The 18,573-nt window shown below is 36.3% G+C and overlaps 1 protein-coding gene and 1 long non-coding RNA gene across 14 annotated transcripts in view; one reads left to right on the forward strand and one right to left on the reverse strand.

Annotated features, from left to right (window-relative positions):
- LOC114014788 (uncharacterized) overlaps positions 1-11,274 on the forward strand; it is a 37,785-nt gene extending 26,511 nt beyond the window's left edge. For 10 of the 13 annotated variants that reach the window (XR_008731799.1, XR_008731796.1, XR_003558413.2 and 7 more), the window contains one exon: positions 1,228-2,719. This is a non-coding gene — a long non-coding RNA (uncharacterized LOC114014788). Of the gene's footprint in view, positions 1-266; positions 456-1,227; positions 2,720-11,161 lie in introns of those variants that run through there. The other 3 variants (XR_008731802.1, XR_008731806.1, XR_008731807.1) reach the window with 2 other exon arrangements.
- Positions 1-18,573, reverse strand: part of THSD7A (thrombospondin type 1 domain containing 7A) — a 286,749-nt gene that overhangs the window by 4,411 nt on the left and 263,765 nt on the right. Inside the window, exons 22-29 of the mRNA XM_055707715.1 lie at positions 14,734-14,851; positions 11,832-11,977; positions 11,085-11,259; positions 8,811-8,984; positions 7,700-7,795; positions 4,905-4,987; positions 4,359-4,569; positions 952-1,039 (exon numbers count right to left, since the gene is read on the reverse strand). Coding sequence (XP_055563690.1) covers positions 952-1,039; positions 4,359-4,569; positions 4,905-4,987; positions 7,700-7,795; positions 8,811-8,984; positions 11,085-11,259; positions 11,832-11,977; positions 14,734-14,851 — 1,091 coding nt within the window. The remainder of the gene's footprint in view (positions 1-951; positions 1,040-4,358; positions 4,570-4,904; positions 4,988-7,699; positions 7,796-8,810; positions 8,985-11,084; positions 11,260-11,831; positions 11,978-14,733; positions 14,852-18,573) is intronic.

The following is an 18,573-nucleotide window of genomic DNA, read 5'->3' on the forward strand; positions in this document are numbered from 1 at the left end:
TCTTTTAGAGTATGTGTATATACATATATATGTAAAAATATATATAAATAAAATATATAAGCATTTCTTTAACTCAGGCCCCTGCATCCTCAATCTTGTCCAAAACCTTAGCTATGTCACTTAGGCAGCCCATATCCAAATTTTTATTACCAAACTAGTTGTTGCAGTGGCCGCAGATTCCAGTCTGAAGAATCTGCAGTGGAGTTGTAGGCTAATGGATTTTCTTTTCCTCAAAAAATAAAAGATTTTTTTCCTAACTTACACAGAAGTGAGATTTTGGGGAAGGTTTTCTAAAAAAACAAACAAATCCAGAAGACCCCCAAATGCCTGCTAATGCAGTACAGCCAAGAGCCTGATGTGTATGACCACACTTCCCTCACCTTCCACCTGCACAGTCATTTGGATCGGAAATTTCAAACAGGACCTAGAAGACTTCAGGGGGAGCATTCTCAAAGGTGACCTGTTCTGGCAAAAAATCTTTGCTTTCACATGCACTAAAATTTTTCAACAAAATATTTTGTGTATGAAAAGCACATGAGAAAGTTTTCAGACATTCTTTTTTGTTGTGTATCTCTATATTCTGCCAAATATCAAATCTCACGTAACTGATTACTAATTTTCCTCCTTGCTGTTTCCCTGTGTTTTGTGATACAGACGCAATGAAATTATCATGGACACAGTACATTATTAAAAGAGATAAACTGAACAAAAATGAACTAGACAGTAAGCTACCCCATAACTGTAAGAAGTTCTTTTAACCACAGGAGAGCACCTGTATAACCATCATCTAGACTACAACCGGAGTCCGCTAACATCAGCTTGGAGAAAAGGACATGGAAAATCAAACGCTGCAGTTCACAGAACTGCCTGCAGTTTCTACAGCGGCAAATGTAAATGCTTGCATTACAGTCTGCGTAGGACTGCTTGTTCGTAAATAATTAAGGAACTCACCAGGCTAGATAGATCATAGAAACAATAAAGATGAGTAAAACAAATGCACCAGCAGCTACACCATAAACCCAGGTCTTCAGCCTCCCATCTAAAAGGAATGAATGTTAGTCAGTAGTGTTTGAGTTAGTCTTGTTGAATTATTAGTTCTGATACAGTATAGAAATACTTTTACAACCCAAAATAAATGTCTTCACTAGCAATTACACTTTAATAAGAATAAATAATGTTAAACAACTGAGCAATAACTTCTCTGTGCACACACGTCCTGTTTTTCAGCCAACATCTGGATAATCCCAATGGAGCCGAGATGTGGGGCAGAGGCAGCGAGACAGCCAGAGAGTGAGCTGCTAGCAGTGGGAAGTCCTTCAGCATGATCACAGGGCAGTTTATTGGCCCAGGACTCATTTATGTCGTTAGCATCAGTTTCCATTCTAGCTCCATTAAATCAATCTACTTGTTATTTTCATTCTTGTTGCTATTTGATTTTAAATTAAATACCCTTAGCATGTTTGACCTCATCTGTATCTTAACTGCACATGCACAACTTCCACTACTCCATAAAGTAATATTTTTTCAATTTCTTCCCCTACCAAATGCAAGTTTTGCTGTAAAACAACTTCTCCTCACAGAACATTCAAAAACACCAAAAAAGAAAACTCATAAATAGAAATATCTGTTGTTAATAAGGACTTACTTACGTGCAGTTTGTATTTTGGACATGATGGCCCTGCAGGCTGAAGTATACATCCCATTGCCTTGTTTGCCCTGATCCTAGATGCACTCCCTTCTCCCAGGAAAAACAGTGTGACTTTATCTGTGTGATCTTGCTCTGAACCCCAAATGAGCATCTCACAACTCAAGGTCAGTGCATGCTGTTTGACTCACTACTTTTATCTGACTCATTTTTCAAATTTCTAAATTACTTTTTTAAAAACGTTATTTTACAGGACATTAGCTAGCCTTGTTGCACCTCCCTGACAATGAAAATTCCACAAAAAATCTGAATTATTTCATTACAAGTGCCAAAATTTTTATTGCATGAATGTATGTTTCAATGTAAGAAAACACAGCTAAATTTTTTCTGACCAAATACTTACACCTTCCTGACACCTCTGTTAATGCAGTTGATGTTTCCACAATGGAATAATAACAAAAATTAGTCAGACCAACTGCTCAGATTCACAGTAGTGCTCTCTATTGCTGTACAGTCAAATTCAGGCTTTCTGTTCTTTAGCAAGGCATAGTCTTGCAGTCACATGGACAACTTGTTCAAGATTAATCAAAACAGAAACATTTTAGCTTCATTACATTAATCAAGCTAATGAAACATTATAACTGATAATATCTGATATAACTGAAATAACTGATCCATTAAAGATGAATTGAATAGATTTGACCTGACATCTAATGATACGATAATACGAATGAGAGGAATTCAGACTTTGGTACTGTTTAATAGGTTAGTTTCTTCTCTCCTTGGCTTACTTCCATTGGTAAGTGTAAGGGGTTTCAGGTTGTTTTGGCTTTGCTTATTTTAAAATAGTATTATCTCCTTGAAAAAACAGACTGGCATTACCTTGTGTACGGATTTATTTATTTTTGCCAAAGCAGGAATCTCTGTTAATGAGGTCACTCCTGTTATGTAACTAAAGGCATCTAACGAATTTCTGAATCCCCCCTGGAGAGATTATTTCTAAGTCTACAAAGGAACTGTCATCTCAGACTCCTCAGTTTGGGGTAATACAACAGCACAGACACATGACGAGGATAGTTTTAATACCTTCCTTTCTGGAACTACAATATAATTTGTTGAGGACAGTGAAAGAGCTATTTTAAAACTAGACTTAGAAACTGCGAGGAAAGGAATAATCATGCTAGAGTAAATCAAAACCTTTCCAATAGATACCCAACCTGGGAATTAAAACAATCAAGCATAAATTGAATCTGAAGTGCAAAATACTCCTTTCCTCCACATTTGCTCATACCTTCACTGGATAAAGTATCTGTTGAATACTGTTGTTTTTATCTGAGCTGAGCTATGTTTCCTTCCTAACTTGAATTACTGGAAAATTGGTGAGTTTGCATGAAATCTGAACTTGCTCCAAAAACCATGTCTGAGCTCACATGAGCACCCACGTTCCTAAAGAGTTGAAGGCGACTGTCTGACATTTGGCTATTGTCAGCACTCTGGCTGCTACAACCCACACTTTGACATTTTCAGGTGGAGTTAGCTAGAATGAGTAAAAGATAACATATTTGGTAAGATGCTGTTTTCTAAAGGAGGACCAGAAAAGCTTAATTTTCTTTTTTTTATTGTGGATTAAAGTAATAACTATGTAAAGACCATTTTATTGCAGGTATAAAATAGAGTATCACAGTACAAATAACAGTAAAAACTAGTAAGACTAAAGGGTTCTAACATAAGTATTTCTTACCCAAACATGATTTAATCTGCTTATTGGAAGTATTGCTGTAGTTCTCAATTTGCAGCATTTTATGGATTATGCATGTAAAGATACTGTTTTCATTTTTCAGATTAAAAAACATTCATAGAAGCTTTAGAAATAAATGAACACCCTAAGGCACAAATGTGTTATTTAGCTCTATGTTATTTAAAAGACACTTAAGAAGATAATGAATTGCTCTCGTCATATAATTATCATTTTGGACAAGCATTGTATCTTTTTATGTGAAAGTTTTATTTCTGTCAGTGCTTAATAGTACCAGAAAATATTTACTGAAATCTGATCACATGATGGACTTCATAAAATACTTTTCATGGGTAGCTGTCTTATGTTTCTTGCCACTCTTGCACATAAGTCCTTTCTAAGCTCTAAAGAGCATAAAAGCAAATATTGGCTATAGAGACTTAGAGCATGTCTATGCTAAAGATCAATAATGTGGTTAGCTCTTTTCTAACATGAATTAGTTTAAATATGGATATGGCAGAAAAGCATTAGTGTATCTATACTGCTTATTTTCCTACAATTTGCGCTACGGCTGCAAATTTTAAGTAGCCCTTACCCTTTGCGGTCTAAAGTGCTAACTTTTCACTCCTGTGTCAACAGCATTTTTGTTTGAGACAGCATAATCTAATATCCTAGCTTACACCTTTGCAGCCCACTCCCTTCTAAAGTCACATTTCAAATAGCTGCTGTGAATTTTAACAGGTACAAGGGATTAAAAGGAAGTCTGCAATACAAGATTTGATTAAGTATATTGATGGAGTAGCTGGGAAGGCTAGGGGTTTGCTTATGTCTCTTCCTTTGTTTTCAGCCAGGGCAGATGCCTGTCTTCTTAAATGAACACTTAAGTGTTTTTCTTTTCTTCCCTGGCATCACAGAAATGTAAATGCCAGACCCTGCAGCAGTACTTGGCATTAAGAACTGCTCATTGCATGACTTCACCTGGCCCAAAAGGTTGTAGAAACCAGGTCCTTCCTCTTCCTGACTGGTTACTGGAGGGCTGGGTAGGGTTCACAGCTCGACTGGTTTTCACATCTCCCTTTTTGTCCTCCATGGTGGGGATCACCACCACCGGGATGAGAGTGCACTGTTCGAGTGTGCCATCAGAGGACATAACTTCGGTGTATCCGTCTTCACAACTGCACGTTCTAGTCTGTAGAGAACAAGTGTTTTACACGGTGTAGCAGAAACACATAGTTTTCTGTGACCTATCAAGCAAAACACGGGTGACTAGAGGAGGAGACTTTTTTGTTGGGTGCTAGCCTGAAGAGTACCTCCTCGGGTATTTTTATGCAGGTTTGTACCAAATCAACAGAGATTATTAGCATTCATTTGAAAGGTAGAACATGTTCTGAGGTTGATTTTAAAAAAAATAATAATTAGCAAAATCTCTGAAAATTCTTTTTGTTGGCATAATCTTTGTAACGCAGAGAGATGTATGGGAAGCTCTCGCGGGGGTGTTCTATGCTCCAATGCAGTAGCACATACCTCACTACAGTAAGCGTGGGGTTGGCTGCACGGTGGGTTACATGACCTGTCAGCATCTGGTTGGCGCATCACTAAACAGCCCCCTGTAGGACAGAAAACCATACTTTGACACGGTAATACCTCACCCCTGATGAAATTACTGATGTCACTACTTGCTACAGTATGTAATGGATTACAATTCTATTGCTAATTTGAATTTAAGAGCCCTCTTATTCCAAGGTGAAGGATAATCGGTATCAGGTATTTTCTTACAGGGAGAGTAAGGATAGAGCACATGTATTTGCATTCATGTGCATTTTAGAGAACTAATATTTGGCAAGTGAACCTTTTGTTTTTCCCTTTGTTCCTTTGGAGGATTGTTCAATAAACAGTATAAATGTTTTGTTGTGCTTGAGGGAATAGATTTTGATTCTCTAGGGTCCCCCTTCTGACTTACATGTTAAAGCTGTGGCCACAAAGAAAATAAAAGCATGGATTAATATGTTTGCCTGTTAAACCGAAAACAAACTAATCATCCAGTTTATGAATGGATACTTCTTTTCTGCTGCTCCTTTTTACACATGCTATAACTTTGCTTCTTATGAAGCCACACTTCATGCTACTCTAAGACAGATTTTTCAGAAGGACAGAAATAGTATCAGGAGAGCATGGACTGAATGCTACAATACTGATGAGATAGAGGATTTCAGTCTTTTTCCTCTTTTTATACAGTCCTAGTTCTCATTTCTATAGCTTTCTGTACAGTGCAGTTATTGTTATGGACCAATACACACAATCAGGCTTTCACTATCATTTCAGCCAGAATGACTAAAATACATTTAGAATCAGTATGAATTTACCTGGATTTCCTTCTAGCTTACATAAGAGGGTTATGCATTGCATAATTTAAAATTTATACTGCTACAGGACAACTTATGTTGCATCTCCCAAATTATTGACATTTTTATACTGGTGTGATATGATGATGAAAACCTGATAGCTGAGGTTGGTCACAACCATAGCAGATGTAGTTAGATGTGGTTACGTAGATCCAAGTGTTAACAGGATGGCCAATGAAGAACAAAGAAAACACTGCTGGTTGCCGTAAGTTTTCCCCACCCCCAGAAAGGAAAATTGTATATCCTAGCATATAAATCACATGCCTGTGGGAATCTATGTAATAAAATATCAGTCATCCAAGGAGGCTGCAGAAGGAAAGAGTTGCCTCATCGCCCATGGGAAACAACACCTTCAAGTAAAAAAGAACTATTCAGCACAATAATATTATGAAAGTAAATAAGAAAAGGCCTTAAGACTCATAATAAAGACCTGATAATGTCTGAATTAAAGTACACTATGTTAGAGCCAAATGTGCAGCAATAAGGCAGCAAAGAAATACTGTAATCAGAGAGATGGGTTGAGTCTAGATCAAAACAGGTAATCTCAATTTAAATCAATTATGTATGTGTATCTATCAGTTTGATCTCTTAGTTTATACAAACCACTTTCAAAAAAACATTCAAACGTAAATTACAATCTGGTTCATGACTGTATATGACTGTATAGCAGAGAAGTTCTCTCAGAACATTATACTTAAGAGCTTTGTTTGGAAACTATCAGGAACATATGAAAAATACAGTTATGTATTGTGCAGAAACTGGTGATTACATTGTCTGGAATTTTCCACTAGTCCTCATTTCAAATCAAAAATTTACCACAGCTTTAGAACAAAGTTTTGAAAAAAGATACAATATAGGTCTGAGGTTAGTCTGCCTAGGAGGTCTCATCATGAAAAAATTGCCAACAACACATATTCATACATTTATCTCTCCTGGCATTTATCACATGGCTGTATTCAGGCGCATAAGAACAAACTTATTTTTATGTGACTGTAATTTACAACTATATTCTGATTTTAACATCTCAGAGCCATAATCACTAAGATCCTATTTATTCTGAAATCCTGTAGGACCTTCAATATATAATATCATATATTAATGTCATTAAGAATTCTTAGTTAGAGTTATACTTACCATATGGCATCTTAGCTAGGCAGGAAGCAATCAAGGTGCATAAATAATGCCCTGTTGCATTTGTTGTGAAAGATGATGCATTTTAATATTCTTACAGCACAAGGTGACACAAAAGAGACTTTGGGCGATTAAGAATTATTTTAAAACCTTGTAAAAATAATACAGATATTTTATTTCTACTGTTACAAGAGACAGTAGTGGTAGATTCCATCATCAAGAAGTATCGCACTGGTAGTCCATGAATTACAGCTCCCCTCCTGTGACTGATCTGACAGTGGCTGGCATCGAGGATGTGCTTACCATCTCTGGGAGTCTTTTACTATCACCTAGGCTGATATTAAAATTATTTAAAAAATATTTTTTTTAAAAAAATGCATAACTCTTAGCTTAAATGAATCCCTAATACTGATAAATAAATTCATATAAATAGATATATATAAAGATTTTCTTGAATTCGGAGACCTGTCATTCTTAATTCATAGTGTTTTGTGCTTTGGTTTGCAGAAAAAGTAATTACATCCCATAGCTGTTCAATGAAATACCCTGCTTTAAGTTTATGTAATTGAAGTAAAGAAATGAACTTATATTAGCACATTTATTAAAATTTGATAATTTGTAATTTTCAGGAGATATATGCTATATGCATGATATTATCAAGCTTTGCATCTCTCTGTGCTTCTGTATAGGCACTGAAATGAACTTTAATACATTTTCCATTTGTTGGGAAAAGACATTATCCACTCGTTTTCCAGAGTTTTATGCGTATATAAAAAGAGTAGTTACCTGTGACGTTTAAACCATCTGACCTTTGGCACCACACGGTTCGAGAAGACCCCTTCCATGGGCTAGCCATCCACTTGTATTCATAGCACTGGCCATCTACACAGAGAACATTCACTTTTCAACAAATTTGATGACGAGATTTTAGGCTACCACCAGCAGCACCCACACTCATCAATAGACCACACTCATTATGTTTAATGGCTCTTATGGCTAAGAAGGCCTCTTACCCCTTCACTGAGCAACTTAGAAGGGTGCACTACACACATGGAGGCCCCAGGGTCTCCTGTGTTTACTGGATATGTACGGAATAGACCATATGTGTCCCATACACTAACTATAATGGTGGTACACACTGCCCGTGCAGTAAGCCTAATGTAGTTAATAGGCAAAACAGGTGTTTCCAATAATCTCATAATGGTCGTGGCCCATCTGTTGCACAAAATCTTTTAGGAGTCTGGTTCCTTTCCCGGTGACACTGAGCTTCAGTCAGTGCTCCAGTGCTTGGTGAAGTGGCCTGGCTGCTTCTGGCTTCACATTTCAGCTCATCTGTACACCTCTCATATGGCCTGGGATAAATCATGAAGTTCTTCTACACCTTAGCTCCCTTATAAATGTAAAATTATTTTTTGCCTGATCTGTCTGGCCTCTGAATGGACAAAAAAATGTCTTTACAGGAAATGACTTTTCTTCACTACTTTGTCCAGTGGTGAGCAGGACTGAGACTTTTTAATGTCATTGTCATGCCATTAACAACAATTCAAAGGGTAGACAGAAGTCTAGATTTCATTATGGATTAAAGATTTCTTATTACTAAGGTTATCAAGCAGATAAGAGAACTATTTCTTCCCATACTATAAAAATAAATTTCATTAATATGAAAGGATCATCAATTCTCCAGAGACTGTGTTTAAAGTGCCAACATTTGATTAGTTAGCATTTGAAAATTTATTCTGTTTACAGTTGATAGCTGGAAAGCAAAAATTTAAGTTCATTTCTACATCTACCAAATCCATATTTGCCTAAATTTGATACCATGAACAGAAAGAAAACGAAACTACCGTTCTGTATTTTTGTCTTACAAGAAGCACACTGTGTATATTTTGGTGCTTACCATTGCATGATCTTGTTTCCAAAGCCTGTTCTGGACAGAGATGTTGATTCTCTAATTCCTGAATGATCACTGCCCGAGATCGGACTTGTATCCCTCCAAAGCCGAGATCCTCACCATTAACACAGGTTAGCTGACAAAGGCTCCATTCTGACCACTCTCTCAAGTAACAGTCCCCTGTTAAATAACAATTTTATAAGAAGAACAATCATCATATGTGAAGAGTTTTTCATGCTGAATATCTTAGAAAAAATTGTCTAAATCTGGTTTCTTAATTTTTTTTCTTTAGAGTGCCTTTCATTCCTCTTTTTAAACATGACTTATACTTAAGAGAAGATAATATTCTGACACTCTCTAAATATCTGTGTAGTAGAAAATAGTAATAAAAAGATTACACAAAGCCTATTTGTTCTGTAGCATTCCCATAGGATCACTCTCATTTTGAATTTGAGTAACACTCCACACAGTGTCTGGATTTTTTTAAATTTTAGGGTATTGTGCTCTGTATGCCTTACAGTAAATTTGTATATCTTGTTCACAATTCTTCTTTGATCTTAGAAAGATAAAAAAGTGTCAATTTTTAGAAAGATTAATTGTTGCTTATTCTCATGCAGAATTTCTCTAAACAGGCAGTAGAAGCAACTTCTAGAATGTTCTTTGCAAGAAAAGGAAACAGGAAGGTGACTAAAATGTCTGAGAGTTTTAAAATGTTATCTTATAGATTAAAACTGAAAAATAAAATTATACTAATAACACTAATTAGCACGATTGGCTAAAGAACATTTAGTGAAGATCTGAGGCACAACACAAAGAGACCATTTTGTTAAAACTGCAGTATACAATGGGACTAGGCTGTGTACAGACTCATAAATAAACTTCTTAGTTCTCATTATTTCAGTGAAAGAGCTATTAAAAATTAATGCTACCTTGCATTATACTGATGACAGATATAATCAGTACTGTGTTGACCAGATGCCTGATTAATGAAGGAATTTTATTTGCCAACGTTAGGAAAGCATGCGAAGAAATGAATAATTGAAGAACTGATGTATACATAATAGGAAAACAAGTACTGATTTTTGGAAACATTAGTTGGAGAACATCATTAGCACATCCCCACAGGGCAGTTATTCTTGCTGGCTAAATGTGGGATTGTTGAAGAACAGGTTCCTGCTCAGCAAAATTTTAAAAGCAAGCAGTAAGCAGCTATTTATTTATATATAAATTCCACTAACAATAAAACATAACTACAAGCTTTTTGTTCTTCCAATTTAATTTAATAAGTAAAAATATGTGAAAATCATGCAATCAAAATGTTGTGCACAAAGCAGTGATGGAATCCTCTTTGGTTTTGATTATTTTCTATTTATTGAGGCAACTTTACCTTCAATTCAATCTGAAATGAACTGGACAAAAAATTCTGAGAAAGAAGAGAGTTGCAAGAGAACAAAAACAGTGTACTGGTATGGAATGACAGCTACATTAGAAATGAAGGAGTTAATCTACTTCTGAAGATACATGACTTTACTGAATGAAAGCAATATACTTCAAATTCTACAAATAAGTGTTTGAAATGAACTGGAGGGGTTTTACTGGAAATCAAACAGCTGTTGTTGGCTCTTAATCCTTCCCAGTATGAGGGGTCATGGACCTGATCATTTATAACAGATCTTTTGGATTCAGTCTACAAGGGCAATGACAGTGCATGTCACCTCCAGCAAGTTAAGCATCTAGCAATCATTACATTTTCTCAGAGATCAAAATATTAGTTTCATTTGGAATAGTCCCTTTAAACAAAAAAAAAAAAAAAAGACTCACTAGCTTAGCTTCCTTAGACAAGGCATCCTTAGTAAAAGGCATCAAGTTATTAGTCGCTGTTAAAAGTATTAGTAAAGCTGTTAGGTGATCTAAGCACTTTAAGTAAACATTTACCTGTAAACCAACAGCTTTCTTATAGAAAGCTTTCTTATAGAGTTAAATGCAGGTTTTATTTCAAAATATGTTGTTAAAAAAATCTATTCTTATTAGGTATAATCTGTGACTGAGACACTGAGACATGTCTTTTATGAAATTTAAAACCTGGCATTTTTTTCTAATTGATTTACTGTCAGGAAGCCTCTACCAGAAAGCAACTCTGTTGATAATTTGCTGGATTAATCCAATCAGTAAAGCATGTGAAAAAGATTTAATTGCCTGTGGCTAATTGCTAGGCACTGATAACTATAATGATACCAAACCAATCTTGAAATGCAACTTTTATTTGAATAGCTTTGTTACCTGGACAAGGGACAGTGCAGGTTTCCTCAAGTATCATCTTCTTATTACCATCTATAATAGGCTCTATTTCTCCACAGAATTCCTCATCTACTACTTTTCCAACATCTTCAATGGATCCATCAAAAACCACACAGGAAATGTTCCTCATTCGTGTTCCTTCTCCACATTGAGCATCCTGAGGAAGGAGGACATACATGGATGCTGGACAGAGGAAAGGGCCAAAAGACTAGATCTGAGCTACGTGTCATTCTGTCTTCTATTATTTTTTGCTTAAGCATTTATTCATTCTGCTAAGGGGGTAGGGGGTGGGAGTGGTGGTGGGGAGGAGACATTATTCTTTACTTCTGAAACAAACTGTGAAAAAAATAAAAAACCTAAAATACTGCTGGCCGCTACCACTGTTTCTTAAACTATGGAGCTCATTTTGCCTTTGAAACGCACCCATGGAAGTATCTCAGGTGAAGATCTCTTCTAGGATGCCAATATATTTCCACAGATACTGTTTTACAGTAGAGGGATTTCAATTATTAGCTAAGATACTGCTCAGGTACCAAATTTTACATTTATACTTTGAACATCTTTGGATATTGTTGTATCCATTGACAGATATGAACTCTAAGAATAACTTTTTGTATAAGAGAGGTGGGAGCAAATTGTTTGCAGTGGTATGAAGCAGGTATCTGAGCATATCACAAATATGTCCAGATACACAAACTACATAACATCAAAGTCCCATCTGGTTTTTACCTCTACTTTGCATGCAGACCATTGACCATATTGCCATCGATAACAAGGTTTTACTGGACAGGGTTTGAATTGCTCCATCTGAGAAGGACAAGGCCTCCCATCACCCTGAAATGGCTGATTAATGGTTCTTCTTCTGATCATTTTTCCTGTAAATAAGAAACAGCAATATAACTAACAACAAAGTGGTTACACTGATTTATTCCTCAAGATGGTTCTTTTTTTGTAAAAAGCATTGTGTTTGAATACGGTAATTTTTTCCACATTTGACAAATGGGATTTTAAAGCTGATCTGTTGGTTCTTGTCTGTTATATGGATTTATATTTTCCAGGTCAGACACTTTATATTGTATCATTTGTTTGTATTGCAAGAAGTGCAGGAGGATGTCTGATTAGGATTTCAGATTGCTCCTGTAACACCAAACAAAAGTAGTAATTTTCTAGTTCAGAAGCCTGGGGAAAGATACTCTTTCTGAATGTGACAACAGATTTATGGCACTTCAGTAAAGTCCAGCTCCTCATCTGCAGTTTGCTGCTAGAAGAGACCAACATGTTTTGTTCTTCCCTGAATTAATACAGAATCAGGTGTCCCATGGCTGGCTGATTGCAGCTGGCAACTTTCCGTTGCTGTCTGTCTGGATAACATGATATGCAGATTTTGCAGGACATGAAGGATTCTTCACTCAGGCCCAAAGAAAATTAAAATACAATAGGTTTATCAAACATTAATCTTCAATTCAACCATGAGCAGCACACTACCCAGTATCACTGAGATACAGGTTCTATTTCAAATACTTATATAAACAGAAAAAGGAAGTAATTTTTATCATCTTGGCAACTCTTGCTTCTTTCATCTTGCAGTGGACATTAGACTATTATGCTTCATTACAGAGATGTCATGTGATACAACCAAAATATTTTTTGTGTGCCAGAAGTAGTGGTAAAGTGGCTGCTTTAGAGTTGACACCCACAAAGTTCTCCACTGAACCAACACAACTGTGGTATTTTAATCTATATATAGATAAATATATGAACCAAGTCTGAAATAAGATGTATATAATTAAATGTATATAAATGGATTATAATAAACTAAGACATTGCATAGATTTACGTACATAGCACCCAGTGTTAGCTGGACAAAACAATCTTTAATTCCACATATCAACCTGATGCATTTGGAATTGAACACCCTAATGCTCATGACATGAGTCTTTTGCTGAGAGCAAGCTACACAAGTCACGATCCAGCAGCAGGACTGTATCAATCCTGCAGACAGCTGTATTCACTGCAGCTAGCTAGAAAGATGTTTGCCAAGTGGAGCCTCATCGTTCTTGGATTCACAGCTGCTCCAACTGAGATGTCACAGGACAAAAAAGATCTTGAAAAGTACTGGAGAAAATAACCCAATGAACAACAACTAGCAGAACCCTTACGTACAGAATTTTCCCTCAGCTTTAAAGGTATTTGCATGGGTACTCAAAAGACGTTCAGCTTTGCGGTCACTAGGTTTATTGAAAAAACAGCAGTTACTTCCAGCTGCCTAATAGGAAAATTACAGCTTCAAGGCTTACACATGAGATTACCATCATCTGTTAAAAAGACCAAAAATTTGAAAGCTGTTTTTCATTACTATTTAAAATAATTTTTCTCACTACTACAAATACATTCTATACTTGGAAAAGACAAGGATTTCAGATAGGACCCACCTTCACATTTTGAAAAAGCATAGCAACAATAATCCTCATTCAGAAAAATACCAGGTCAATTGTTCAGGTCTTGCATATAAACAGAAGCTTGTAAAGTAAAATGTGGCAACATATTTAAGCCCTCAATAGACCTGTTAGTTCAATGCTCACTCTGTAAGGATTATTGTGAATATAGAAATGTAGATTATTTAAATGTAAATGCCATGCTTTGAGAGAAGCTCAAATAGCTGAAATATTATTACATTATTAGATACTGCAGTATCAAATTATTAACTGATACCGTTAAAAAATCCATAGATCTTTCTGCTGGGATGCTGAGGTGGCCAGAGCTTTCAGATGTTTTTGCCCAGAGCTATTCCCTGTGCTGCACTCCCTCCAATGAACACAAAGAGGTGCAATGTCCTTTTACTCTGAGCCCAGCAATTAAAACTGGATTCCACACACTGCTAACCATCCAGTATCTGTGGTAACTTATTCCAAACGTGATTACAGAATGAAGAGGCTTCATAGATGGTCTTCTACCCTTCTCTTTTAGTAGTCTGTACACCTTAGTTGCCTGGCACAATGGTGCTTTCAGGTCCTTATCCTGAGATGTATCGGTGCAAATAAATAAGAAAAGTTCCTCCTGAACTATATCCAGTGTGCCTTGGATATACATTCTCTGACATAAACTTGATTTTTTTTAAAATTAGATAATGGTTAGCAATATTTTAGAAAAATAAATTAGTATGATTGCAGTGAAAGTAACTTGTCCCCCTGCCCTGGTTCTGTTTAAAAATATGGAATTCTGCAATTAGTACATTTGTTGGTTTTAATCACTATGCTGTTCTATAAGTTTATTTGTTCTAAACTCACCACTAATTAAACTTAAGAGAAATTCTCTCCCTTCTCTTCCTCCTCCCACCAGCTGAAAAATAAATATTCACATCAGTGTTTATTTTTGTCTCAATATATCATTTAACATATCTCATTTAGTTCCCAGAATCAGAAACTACTCAGGGACAAATTCTCATTATCTTCAGAGAGCACAGTCTCACTGAAGTGTACTTCCATGAATAATGCCGATTTAGATCCCCATCACTCTCTCTAGCTAATGACATTTTCTAGTTCTGCGACAAGAAATCTTACTGCTTTTACTAAAGAAAAAAAAAAAAAAAGAAAAAATCTCAGTCTAAAATATGCCAAAGGTACATACTGACCTGTAAGGCCACATGTCTGAGAGCACTCCGACCAAGAGGACCAGTCAGAAAGCTGACAGTTCACAGGACATTCCACCACACAGGTCATATTCATTTGCCATGTTTTCTCCAAACCAAGCTAAAAGAAAATAATTAATGGTCAGCACAAAACATCCAGTCTGTGTCATTGGTGCAGGGTGTGCACTTGGACACAGTGAATCAGACAACTAAAGCCTCAAGCAAGCATAAAATCATTACTAAATAAAAAGTAAAGCAATTAGGACATTTAAAAATCTCACTCCAAGACAGTCCTAATGCATATGCTGATTTTAAAATACATGCTTATATCTTATTTTCATCAATTATTTTCTAAATTAGAACCTGTAAATGGAGGGCTTGAGCTCTACAGTATCACTTCTACACAGTAGGTAGAAGACAAAGTAATTTATGAAGTACATTAATATAGAAGTATTTGAAGATTTGATAAGAGTTGATATTATATGAAGCATTTTGAAATGGGAATATAAAAATACTGAACTATCAGCAATTATTAATAGTTGAATTCAAGTGATGTTAGGAGCCAGGTTCAAAACTAACAAAAGGAGGAGGATAACCATGCATTGAAGAGTCAGTTTATTTGTCAGAAGTTGTTGCAGGTGCTCAAAATTTACAGGAGCTTAAGAAAGACTGAACAAGTTAATGGAAGAGAAATCTGAAGGTTTAAATACACAGAAACCATATCAGGGAAATGCAGTGTAAAAGCTGAAAACAGCTGGAGGCTGCAAGAGGAGTAGATGGAAACTTGTATATGTCTGTCCTCCTTACTCTTCCTTAGGCATCTACTTATGCCTGTCTTGGTTTTTTTCATAATGTGGTGTATAAGTTTATTATATATATTATGCTATCTATGCTACTGTATGCAAAAATATGGACAATTTGTTCTAAAAAAAATAAAAAAATAAAATAAAAGCTTTGCATGTTTTTCTGAAAAGCTTTGCAAAAAGAATCCTCTAAGATCCCTAAAGTAAAAGCTGCAAATGTTGGAGGACTGTGAGAGAAGGGGGCATAGAAAATAGCCAGACTCACATTTTCCCCAAAATAGAGTCTGTACTGAGCTATTCTCTGGGCAGAACTCAGCTTAACACAAACAAACGATAGAGCCCCTGCAGGCAAGGAAGAGTTTTATGGCCATGCTTTAAGACATCACAGTGGTTACATCAACCTTTGGTCTGATCCTGTAAAGCCATTTTTATGTTCTTATAAACTCCCATGCTCCAGATTTTCCCCACCCAAGGAAGAAAATAGATATTCTCACTAGCACACATGAGAATATATGATGCAAGATCGAACACAACTGATGACAAAAAAATTATCATAACAGTAATAATCCTTGCAGCCTGCACAGCTTCAGAAGGAGTTCAAAGGATAGATCAATTATGGTGTGTATGATATAAAACATGAAAGAAAATCAATCCTGCCAATATGAACAGATCCATATGAACAGATCTGCAGCTTCCCAGCATAAAAGACTGTCCTCCTCATTGGCCCTCCCCAGTGGACCTTGATCATTGTTAAGGCCTTTTAGAATCCCAGGAGGCTGTGGATATCTTTAAGTAGATAAAATCCCCACATATTTAAAAAAAAAAGAAAAAAAAAAGCGCAAACTAGACATTTCAAAACCTATTAATTTTAATGACTGGAAAGGTTAATGGCATAAAACCAGCAGTTAAGACTTTAAAAAGGAAATAAAAACACTATTTCCAACTAAATGTAAGCATGGAGCAATAATTAGGCACAGCATTAACATGCCCTCCATAAATAAACTACCACAAGTACTGGAAATGTTTCACCATGATAGACTTACCAAGTCTTAAATTTGCATTTGCAGTACCATTTATTGAGATGAATGAGGTTTTAGACCTCTGTTCTGTTTTATACATCAAAGAATGAGTTCTTGGCTTTTCTCTGTGGTACAGTACAACCTTGATTATCCAGATATCACACACAGGCAACACCCGAAACCTTTGGATAATCTGGAATTTGGATAATCAGGAAACTAGAGAACCATCTTTGAAGTCTATATTTGGGTCAAATCTTCTGAGCAAAGGCTTTAAAGCCTGCTGAATTGATTCCTGCCAATTATAGAAACATGACTGCTCTCTTTCAAGATTGGCCTTCTCAGCTGGACTTTGGCAGCTAGAGAAGGCAAAGCCCAAGAGACATATTAAAGGTGAAGAGGAGAAAGCTGAAAGGCCAGATTACCCAGGGTGATCTACCATTTGCATGCCTTAGATACTTAAGTGCTGCTGAAACAGATCTGGGGAACAACTAACAGGTTGCAATTTGATATTAATCACATATTCCTTTCTTCTCCCTCTCCTTCCTTCAGTTGCTGAACCACAATTCACCTTAGCTTAGAAAACGTTTGGAAAAGTGTTCAGTAGCTCCCTTACCTGAAAGAACCTCTGTTCTGGATGAGTTGTGGTTTCTGATTTGAGAATGACAAGTACTGGAGGAGTTACACTGAAAGCTACCGCTGAGCCTCTCACACGCCAGAGGCAGCAGGCTGCCAGACCAGCGTGCTCTATAAACCCTGTGATCCAAGAAAGTATCTGTATTTCTTTATAGGAACTTTTGGCACCACAGATTAACCTCTGCTGGAGGTTAATCATGTAACCTGACAAGCAGACTATTTGCCAATAAAACAGAAAATCTGGCTTTCTAATGCAGACAAAGCTGCTGGTTCCTAGGATTTCTGATCTTTAATTGATGGTAAATGCATAAAAATAAACCCATAAATATGAATATGACCAGGACCAGTTTGCTTTAGGTGATTTGATTTTCAAATACTCAAGGAAAGACAAGCTGAGTTCTTGTGATGTGCTAATTTTGTAGTTAGAGACCAAGTAATCCAGTATTACTGTGCCTTGAGAGTTTGAAGGGAACTATGTTAACTTAACGAGGACTTGGAAATAAGCTCTAGAAATTGATTTATGCTGGCAGTAATCAGGATGACAGGCTAGCTTCTTTAGCTGATTGACTGAAACAAACACAAGATCATATGGACACGTTAGAAACCAGAACACAGGGACTCGGAAGAGCTGTTTGTATTTGACTACGCTGATGCTCATACCTCGAGATGGTCATTGTCAAAAGGCAGTATGAAGGGGTTTTTTTTATATATAGCTTTTATTAGGTTCTTGAACCACATATTATATAGGAACTCAGACATTGCAATCAGGCATCTTCATTTCTTAGGGATCGGGATAGGTTTAGCTATTCTGATCTCTCTTCTTTGCATATAATGATAAAAAACATTAGTTCTGTAAATGTATCGACACATAAATTAAACAAAAATTTTGTTTTATTCACACATCTAGTATGAAGTTTTAGGATAGCCCAGGGGAAATTCCATTAGCTAAGTCATTATTTCATCTTGTTCTTATCATCAACTTTTCTAGCCACATGCATCTTATTTTGAACATCACTTAATTTTCTTGCATTGCCCTTAGAATGCAAAAACACAGCAAAAAAAAACTACCCCGAAGTATCATCTGTGATTAGATTAGTAAGAAGTGCATAGTACGTATTTGCATTTTAATAATTTCTTGAATACTCTCCTCCCATGACCTGGAAGGTCACAGAGTTGGCTTTCACATCTTTAGAGTGAAGGGTCTGGTAAGATAGAACAGCTTGGCTTTCTTGTTAATCAGGTTAACAGGTTTTATTCCTCACAGTTATTGGATCAGCCTTTGACCTTGTTGTGCCACTGCTTACACATCCATAATTCAACAAATAGTCTTAACAGTATGATTGGGGAGTGGATCAGAGCTTTCTACAGGAAGATGTATCTCTATACTT

The sequence above is a fragment of the Falco cherrug genome, chromosome 4, assembly GCF_023634085.1.
Source record: "Falco cherrug isolate bFalChe1 chromosome 4, bFalChe1.pri, whole genome shotgun sequence".
Classification (NCBI taxonomy): domain Eukaryota; kingdom Metazoa; phylum Chordata; class Aves; order Falconiformes; family Falconidae; genus Falco; species Falco cherrug.